Source organism: Haliotis rufescens, unplaced genomic scaffold, assembly GCF_023055435.1.
Source record: "Haliotis rufescens isolate VD_foot unplaced genomic scaffold, xgHalRufe1.0.p SCAF_38, whole genome shotgun sequence".
In the NCBI taxonomy this organism is placed as follows: Eukaryota; Metazoa; Mollusca; class Gastropoda; order Lepetellida; family Haliotidae; genus Haliotis; species Haliotis rufescens.
In genome coordinates this window covers 1898433-1909014 of record NW_025964090.1, presented here as the reverse complement: position 1 = coordinate 1909014, position 10582 = coordinate 1898433, and the positions used below count along the sequence as shown (strand labels likewise).

The 10582-nt window shown below is 42.4% G+C and overlaps 1 protein-coding gene across 2 annotated transcripts; it reads right to left on the bottom strand.

Annotated features, from left to right (window-relative positions):
• Positions 1-3347: 3347 nt before the first annotated feature.
• On the bottom strand, positions 3348-10027 carry LOC124119370 (mannan endo-1,4-beta-mannosidase-like). Of its 2 annotated transcripts, none has more exons than XM_046481858.2 (3): positions 9957-10027; positions 7973-8201; positions 3348-4329 (listed from the first exon to the last, which is right to left on the bottom strand). In XM_046481858.2, exons 1-3 carry the CDS (start codon positions 10004-10006, stop codon positions 3376-3378), a joined length of 1233 nt encoding a protein of 410 aa, XP_046337814.2. In that variant the 5' UTR covers positions 10007-10027; the 3' UTR covers positions 3348-3375. The 2 variants fall into 2 exon arrangements, with proteins under 2 accessions (XP_046337814.2, XP_046337815.2); XM_046481859.2 differs by lacking the exon at positions 9957-10027 and adding an exon at positions 9597-9680.
• Between the last annotated feature and the right edge of the window lie 555 nt (positions 10028-10582).

Genomic DNA, 10582 nt, shown 5'->3' with positions numbered 1-10582 from the left:
TTTGTAAGTGCTTTCTTGTAACGTTGTCTTTCTTTTTCATTCAGGATGAATCATTTGATCCACCAAGACTTGAACGAGCTGTGGAGGACAAGTAGTTGGTACCTGACAAAGGCCACTGTGATGGACATTACTTGGACCGGGTACCACCTGGAAAACTCGCAGTTGTGCCCTGAATGATTGTGCACCATCCTCTAATCACTCGAACGTGATGCCACACTTACAACTACTGTGAATACTACCACTGTAGTTTTTCGCTGGGGACTAGGTCGTTTTAATATCATACTTGTGAGGCTGATTTTCATGAACTATACTGTCACGCCATGTTTCTGTATCAAACCATGTATAATAAAAGTATGAAAAATCCACTAATTAGTTTTCATTGTAGCTAATCGGGCATTTGAAGCCATGTGAGAGTATGAAATGATTTGTTGAAAATCTTGATATGATAACCTAGTCTATCAGGCCAAATGATTTTCTCTCACTGCAAAATATATTGATTGACCACAGAGCCTAATGTTTCAACACCAACGTGTTGTTTACTACAAAACTGACTGCTGAGCGATATTTTTAAGTACATAATACAAAGTGGTAAATAATAAATATCTGGCAGAAATTTCTGGAGGTATAAGAAAGATTCTTCCAGACATTTCTGCAGTACAAAACAAATCAGTCAGAATTTTCTTCAGAAATGCATTTGAGCTCATTTGAGGAACATAACTTTCCAATGTTATTAAGTGTGTTCCTGTAGGCTCGATCCCTTTATGGTCATGTTCGGACTGCTGACCATTCCAAAGTTGTATCGCCTCTCCTTCATGTAAGTTATATCCCAGCGTGTTACATGTAGGTTCATGCGGAGGAAACGTCTGAAGCGGTACAGAACGTAGGAGAACCAAAACGTCAGTAAAATGATAAAATATAAAACCTAGCAAATTCGCTGTCAGTTGACAATGCATTTGTTTAGAAACTAAAGTCCATTTGTTTGCAAACAACTCTTGCAATGCAATTTAATTTTGATATTCTAACAAAAATGATCACACATATCTTCACACCACGATTAAGTTGTATTCAAGGTGAAATATTCACATGAAACGTGTGACGCACCACCTGAGAAGGGACGTATCAGGGTGTTTCTGTTCAAATAATATGTTCTCTCATCAACTGACCTGGCATAAATGATCAAACGTGCTCCATTCATTCAATATTTGGCAAGAACTGACATATGTTCTCTTCCATGGAAACTCATTGAAACACAAAGAAAGTAGTTCCTGCAGCTTCGTTTTATTGAAAATGTCACTTTTATTTCCAAGTTCTAATTTTAGCGGTTACACTGTGTGTAACACTCACGCACATGAATTTAATTTATCAGGGAATGGTGTTGGCGTTTGCTGTTTATTACAAGATACATGTGGAATGGAGAAATGCCTTTGATCCCGTTTGTGACATGTATAACACGTTCATCAACTATCCAATGGTATTATAACAGTGATTGATGATTAATGAACTGTTATAAAAATACCAAGCAATTAAATTTTGTAAATCGACATCTGATGTGGACATGGCAAACGTTGAATTACGAATTGTTGTATAAGAGCACCAACTACTGCATTTATAAGATATCACATAATCCCCAAATCATTAACGTTGCATCCAACAATGGGTTTATATTCAATCAACAACATTAGTAATCTATGTTAAAATAGAAAACATGTAAGTCTCCTAAAAGCAAGGCTTGACCAACTTACTAGTACATTAATTATTTAGCATCACATAGGATATCAATATGGTCTAATCAATGTATTGATGTACGTGGGGAGACCTGGCCAGCATACATGTGTAATAATATACAAAGCAATAAGTCATCAGGTCGGTTTGTGACCAGTGAAGATCCGGGGTAGAATAGATCTTCAGCAGCCCATCCTTGCCGTAAAAGGCGACTATGCTTGTCGTAAGAGGCAACTAACGGGATCGGATCGTCAGGCTCGCTGACATCGTATCCCAACTGCGTGGATCAATGTTCATGATATCAGTCATATATCATGAAACACGAGCATTGAACATTGAACCATCTATGTAATCCTGACAAAGGACACCTCACATTTGAAGTCAGGATTTGTGTGAGTCAGTGTGTTGGGTTTAACGCCCTTTTGAACAGTATTCGAGTTATATCATGGCGTGCCAGGTAGACGTGGGAGGAAAGCCCATAGTGATGCAGGTTTCAAACGATTATCACCTTGGTGAAACCCACAAGCACGGGTGTGGTGCTGACAAACCTAGAAAGGTAATCGGGGCGAACCGGGATTCGATCTCACAATCATATGTTTTCAATGGACCTAACTCTGCACAGTGAATTGCTGCGCCTTAGACGACTGGGCAACCCATGGACTCAAATCAGAATTTGATCAACAACTGTTTATGCAACTTTGCGAGGGCACCTTTTTAAAACGGCGTCCAAGCTAATACTTGATTATCTGTTATTCTATGCATTGAACCAATGACTTGCATGCACAAAACATGATAATGATGTATGATGAAACTATTCAATTGTCACAATGGATGTTATGTGTGGATAGTGCTTGAATAGGATCCGACCCGTGAAGATCCGGGGTAGAATAGGTCTTCTGCAACCCATGCGTGTCGTAAGAGGCGACTAACCGGATCGGGTGGTCAGGCTCGCTGACTTGGTTGATGCATGTCATCGTATCCCAATTGCGTGGATCGATGCACATGATGTCAATAACTGGATTGTCTGGTCCAGACTCGATTATTTACAAACCGCCTTCATATAGCTGGAATATTGCTGAGTGCGGCGTTAAACAACAAACAAACAAACAAACTGAATAGGATCCCCAACACACAGTTGTGACCTTAATAACGAGGCGTTGCAAACTAGTCCTGCTTTGATCAACGCTTACATTGATTGAACATTGGTTCGAGGTCCGCTTATCAGGTCAATTATTAACATGTAGGTCAAAACATATTATGCGTCACAGACATTTCTGGTATACAGTTCACTAGTTTTGCGCTCTTTAAATTGAATTGAAAGTGATGCGACATACATATATATATGTTTCTATGGTTCGCGTTTCTTTTGGTCATGAGTATATATACTATTCAAGGTATGTTTCATGATCACGTGGACAACTTATGGAAATGTTTGTACTGTTGTTTATTTTATATTGAAGCTGAAAATGCATGTCTTAAAGCAATATGGAATTCTGTTTGTTCTTGAAACATATCTATGCAATGGTTCAAATGCAGTCCTATGCTGAGCTCTTTGAATATCTCTATCATATGGATGATTTATAATCCCAGTGTGATAAAAATATGAAGAATTAACACTATTTAAGTTATTCCTTTTCCTTTAATTGAAAAAATTCAACCGTAGATATTATGGAGTCCATTGCCAAATACGGTCATGGCATCGTTATAGAAGTGGCTCTTGAAACTACCCGCGGCAGGATGACCTCGATAAGGAACCCACAGCTGACAGACGTCAGTCCAGCACTTGTTGGCCCATGCCAGGACGTAGGCGAGTCGACGTGTAGTTGACGTGGATTTGAGGATGTCAAGAACGTGGTCGTTCCAGAACTGATGTTGTTGGTTGATGCCGTTATAAAACAAACCCGATTCCGTCAGGGCAGGAATCTTATCCCTGGCCTCCGCAATTTCCACGATGTCTGTAATAATTCTCTTAAACTGGTCCTTAGTGGACCATTTGTCGACGTAGTAGAAATCGGTACCGACGATGTCAACATAGTCGTCACCGGGGTATATTTTAAGGTAATCGTCTTTGCTGGTAAACTTGTCCGGGCTGATGCAATAGAGGAAGTTCCTCACGGCTTTGTGATCACGGAGATACGTCACAATGTACTTGAAAAGGTCCTTCAAATCCTGGGGCGAGTTATGGGCCTTGTTGTTTAATCCCCACCAGAACCAGCCGCCATTTTGTTCGTGAAGTGGTCGAAAGATGACGGGTATCAGGCGGCCGTGTTTATCCTTCAGGCTGTGCGCCCATCCTGCGATCTTGTCAAGGTTCTGTCTGTACACGGCGTTATGGTCACCTCCGGGAAGGAGTCTCTTGATGGTGTGAAGGACGTTGCCATGGTCCTGCTCGATCCGTAGCGAGCCCCCAGTGACAGGGTTGGAGTTGTGTTGCAAGATGGTCACCACCAGCCCCTTCTCGTGGGCCTTCTTCACCAGGTACGTCATGATCTTCAGTTTATCCGGTTCGAAGTTGGTGAAATCGAATCCTATGACTGCAGGATACTCACCAGTGACTCTCTTGACGTCCGACAGCTCGTCCTGTGCATAACTGTCCACTTGTCCGGTCTGAAACAAGAGCAGGTGGTTCTTAGTTGGGTCTGTGTACTGGAATGTGAGGTGTATATTTTGGCCGGGCTTTGGTAGTATGGGCGAGAGGATGGGTTATTTGGCCAACAGTTTTGTTGGTGACCTCAAATGAGCAGTCGTTCTTAATAAAAAATAAAAAATAAAATAGATAAATTAAAAAATTGTAAAATAATTTGGAACAAATGAGACGCGTAAGAACTTCCAAATTAGAAAACAAAACAAAACAGCCCTAAACAAACAAACGAAACGAAAAGTAAACATAAACACCAACATCCTACACAAAACAAAATAAAAAAATGAACACAAACCAAAAACAACGATTAAAATCAATTCACCATGGTGAATATCAAATTGACCATATTGATTATTAGAATGTTAGATTGTTTCAGATAAACTCGCTAAATAATTATGGGAAGAAAGTTATAAACTATATAGCCAGACGGGCGGGAGAGGAGATAATAATTCTAGTCACCGCTTTAGACAGTATTCCACTTATATCACGGCATGTCAGTTTAATGTGGGAGGAAAGCCCGAAGTGATGCAGGTACCAGACGTTAACCACTTCGGTGAACCCCACGAGCACGGGTATGGTGCTGACAAACCTAGAAACACAATCGGGGCGAACCGGGATTCGAACCCTCAATCATAGGTTTCTGGCGTGCCCAAGGCACGCAACTCTGCACAGCGAATTGCGGCACCTTGGACAACTGGGCCACGTACCCTCCTTAAGTATTAGTATTAGTGGTCACTGTATGACGCTACTCCGAACGTTGCGAATGCACAGAATTGCCATTACTAAACTTAGTATATTCTTCTCCACAACATCGATATGAAAAGGTGTAGATGTCAAGCTAGAACAATACACTTGTCACGTTAATAGCGCAATAGGACACTAGTATGTGTCGATGTGTTATATGGAAACTACGTATAGAGTAAACTGCCATTAATACGCACCGCGCTGCAGACGGATCAAATGCATAGGCATTATCTCAAGTAATTTTAAATGGGATAAATGTCAGACTAGTTTCGTCTCAAAGCCTGGTTACAGTCGGAAATAGCGTTGCTGAATCCTTCCTGTCAAGGCGTTACGTTTTGCAGCATTCGTGACCAACTCGTGTCCATTCGTAACCAACCCATGCCTTTTCGTTACTTATTCGTGCCTATTCGTGACCTATTCGCGCCATTCCGGACAACCCGAATGGAGACCCTTCTTGTAGGTTACGGAAATATGCGAGCGGTGCCGAATAGTTTTGCGTTCAAATACGTGGGTAGGAAGCGGGATTCATTCGGGACCACCCTGCCCTAAAAAGTAGACACGGATAACAACTTCTTTATTTACTGTAAAGGCGACGTTTCGGTATATGTTTGCGACGGTTTTTTTCTATGAATGGGAGGGCGATGCGGAAAGGTGCTGATTCGGGTTTTTGGGGTCGCAGATTTGGGTGTGGGATGGAGTGCAGAGGAGATGACTTTGTCAAAGAAAACTAACAGAAGCAGTCCACATTTGGCCACAATCAACAGAGATCAAGGCTGTTTCAATCCATCCACCTACTATGAACACATTAAACAATAATCACCCCGCCTTTGTATATTTATCCTGGCTTTCTGTCGTATTGGCGTCCTCATCAAGTATACTCTGTCCATCATGTTGTTACAATATTATCCTTCTGTTGTCATTATTTAACCTATTCATGTTGATCTTTCTCATGTATGCAATTGAGTTACTGTTAATCCTCCACCTACTATATATATTCTGTACCATGTTCATTATTTAGCGAGGCGGTCGGGTAGCCTAGTGGTTAAAGCGTTAGCTCATCACGCCGAAGACCCGGGTTCGATTCATGGGTACATGGGTACAATGTCTGAAGCCCATTTCTGGTGTCACCCGTCGTGATATTGCTGGAATATAACCATACTAACTCACACACTCATTATTTAGCCTTGCTTGACAACGGTATAAGGATCTGTACCGAAACGTCGCCTTTAAATAAAGTAAATAAAGAAGTTATTTTCCATAAAGTGTGTCTACTTTGTCGTCCGTCAACTTCGAAGTAATGCCATCAAACAATTCAACACAGCCCTACATCGCACCTCGGAAAGCAGTGGTGTAGGGATTCTGCATGACTTAACTGTAAACCGTCCCTACTGACTGATCCCTCCCGTATAGTTCAGGTTCAAAGGACAAGAAGGTCGCTCCATAAACAAAGGCCATTTGTTGTTATGGAAATGAGGCAATACAATTTGATAGCAAACAAAATCTACTGTTCAGGTCAAGGGTGTTGCCAGATTGTGTTCCAATATAGATTCCTCACAATACTGGCCTAGATAACCTATCTGACTGAGGTGAGCCATCGTGTGTAGCCGATAAGGGCAACAAAAACGTGCTACAACACACAAAACAATGGCAACAATGGTTTTCGGGCCTGGGCCCCGCACGATCTCATTAAAATCAGATCTTAGTTTTCGCTACCGCTGAACAAAGATCTGAGGACATCCCATTACGGGTCACGTCAGAACGACCTCTCGCGAACTTTGACCGATCAATGAAATGACTGACAAGAAATCGACATTAGCCAATCAGAAGGCAGCTTTCTCGAGCTTTACGGCACTAGTTTCAAACTGGCGACTACGCTTCGAAACATATTTCGACGTATTCTCGGTAAAAAAATTAAAAATGATAAAAAGAACACTCTGGAATGGCTTATAGATGGCCTAGATTGTATGGATATAATCATAAAACCCGTTACTGTCGTTCGGAATACCGCTGTTAAATATTGCATGATCAGAAAACACATTCAGTCTGTCACTTTCAGGATCTGGTAAGCGACGCTCTGATTTTTTGGATGAAAGGCCGTTCTGACGTGACCCGTAATGGGATGTCCTCAGATCTTTGTTTAGCGATAGCGAGAACTAAGTTCTGATTTTAATGAGATTGCGTTTCACAAAGCGATATTAGCGCTACGGTTGTCGTATAAAGTCCGTGCTAAAGTATAGGATCATCTTAGCTCTAAGATCCCTTTGTGGAACAGGGGCCGGACTGCTTGATCCCCTTCAATCGTCTTGGGGGCACGGGTGGCCCAGTCGTCTAAGGCGCCGCGATTCGCTGTACAGAGTTGCGTCCCTTGGGCACGCCAGAAACCTATGATTGTTGGTTCGAATCCCGGTTCGCCCCGATTGTGTTTCTAGTTTTGTCAGCACCATACCCGTGCTCGTGGGTTTCACCGAAGTGGTAAACGTCTGAGACCTACATCACTTCGGGCTTTCCTCCCCCATTAAGCTGACACGCCGTGATATAACTGTAATACTGTTAAAAGCGGCGTTCAAGCCAACTCACTCACACTCACTTCAATCGTTTTTTGCAATAAACAGTGGTGGTGACATAGTGGAGCCTAGATCACACAATACTTGTTTTTGTATGTTATGCACTCACGACGAAGCATAAAAATAACTGACAACCAAAACATCTTCATCAAATTGAAAATAGAAGGCACAACCAATTGCAGAGTAATACTCTAACACAAGCACGTTGTTGCACGTTTCAATGTCGAGAAGTTGTTTGTCTTTTCTAAACTCGGTTAATCACATGCCGGTGTGATATAAGTGGGATATTTCTGACAATTACCTTGAACCACCAACCCTGTATAGAACCATTATGGGAGTAGGTCTGGTAAGGGGCGTGTCCTCCCTCACCCCCAGACCACGTGTCCTCCTGGTGGCCAAATAACACCTTGTTCGGGTCACGGGCAAACGTCTTCAAGCTGTAGTACAGGTTCTTGGTTTCCGATGTGGCGTGCTGGTCCACGGGTCCACAGAACACGGCGCCCGAACACAACCAGAACACGAGTGCCAACCTAATTACATATAAGCCATTAGAGTGAGTGAGTAATTGAGGGGGTAGGGGTGTATGTGTAAGTGTTTGTTTGTTGTTTAACGCCGCACTCAGCAATATTCCAGCTGCATGACGACGGTCTGTAAATAATCGAGTCTGGACCAGACAATCCAGTGATTAACATCATGAGCACCGATCCACGCAATTTGGATACGATGACATGCATCAACCAAGTCAGCGAGCCTGACCACCCGATCCCGTTAGTCGCCTCTTACGACAAGCATGGGTTGCAGAAAACCTAGCATCGGTTACCCCGGATGTTCACGGGTCTGTTTGTGATTGAGTGGGCGGGTGGTTGGGTGAGTGGGTTGGTTGGTGGGTTCTATATTCAAGAACGGATGTTTCACACATGAACATGTACACATTGCCTTCTGGCAGCACAACAATGGATAGCCCAGTGGTTATAGTGCTCGGTCGTCACATTGATTGATTGTTTGTTTGTTTGTTTGTTTGTTGTTTAACACCGCACTCAGCAATGTTCCAGTATATGACGACGGTCTGTAAATTGTCGAGTCTGGACCAGACAATCTCGTCACATAGAAGACCGAGCGCAATTCCCACATGTGTACAGTTTACGAAGACTATTCCTCCGAGATAATGTTCTGATATTACTACAAGCATCGTAAATCGTACATGCACTTACACGTTGACATGACGGCAACTCGGAGAGCGGTAGGTCGGTGGATCGACCCCCGGTCACTTCATACCGAAAAACGTGAAAAGATGGCACTTGTTGTTTCCCTGCCTGGTATTCGGCAGAAATATAACGAAAAACAACAAGCAGTGGTCGGCTCGGAGTCAGTTTTCAGTGTAGGGTATCAATTTCAAACTGCAGTATGGTATATAAGTGGGCCAGCACTATAATACCTACATAAATCCGGACACACGCACACACACATACACATACATACACATACATTTCAAAATCTGATAAGTTGGATTTTCAAATTACTAGATTTGCCCTACTTATGTTGTTTGGTGTTTCAGCGACATACTCGTAGGTTTCTCTCTCTCTCTCTCTCTCTCTCTCTCTCTCTCTCTCTCTCTCTCTCTCTCTCTCTCTCTCTCTCTCTCCGTCTCTCTCTCTGTCTATCTCTCTCTCTGTCTCTCTCTGTCTCTGTCTCTGTCTCTGTCTCTCTCTGTGTGTGTCTCTCTCTCTGTGTGCCTCTCTCTCTCTGTCTCTCTCTCTCTCTGTCTCTCTCTCTGTGTCTCTCTCTCTCTGTCTCTCTCTCTGTGTCTCTCTCTCTCTGTCTCTCTCTGTCTGTCTGTCTCTCTCTCTCTCTCTCACACACACACACACACACACACACACAGACACACACACACACAGACACACACACACTACAGACCTACTCACCTCATTATAACGAATGCACGTGTATGGAATGTTCTTGGACTGAATGTCAGGCAATGTCGTCTTATCACCGAGACGGCTCTTATCTGCCAGGGTTTGCTGTGGCAATAACAAGCTCTCTCCGATTTCGGTTTAAACTTACACATTCATTAAGATCCCGGGTGTACAGTTTAGAGTTGTCGCATTGTCGTATCACGCATTTAAAATGTCAATAAAAAAAAGGAGAGACGGATTTAATTTAAATACCCCCACTGTTGAACGCAGTGTGAAACTAATTGTAAGACGTTTGAATCACTATTAAATAACATCAAGTATTAAACCATTTATATTACAAGGATATTCCCACATCAGAGTGAACCTTACCAGACAGTATGTATATTCCAACACAACAAGCCAGGCATGTATTCAATCATAGCGTGTTTAGTTCAGTGGTTACATACAGATAAGAAATACATGTATAGCTATAAACAATGACGAGTAAGTGGCTTCAAATTAGAAGACGACTTCGGCGAAGAAAACGGAATTTTTGTGTCCCAAACATTTACAAAGACAAAGTAAGCACCAAGTATCTATTTTAGGAATAGTACAGTTCATCTTGCGTGAGTTTGATTTAACGCCGCTTTGACCAATATTTCAGTAATATCACGGTGTGTCAAAAGTAAAAACATAATCACTGCTACCTACCCCTGAAAATCAGCAACCAATGCTAGCCGTAAAAGGCGACTATGATTGTAATAAAAGGCGACTAACGGGATCGGGTATCTCTTGAATATGAGTAATTATTCATATATTAACCAACATGTATGGCATTCGAGTTTCTTTTGTCGGTGAGTATAAATACTAATAACTGAATACTTTGGGACCAGTGAAGATCCAGGGTAGAATAGAACCCATGCTTGTCGTAGGTTACGACTTAACGGGATCGGGTGGTCAGGCTCGCTGACTTGGTTGATGCATGTCACCGTATCCAAACTGCATAGATCGATGTT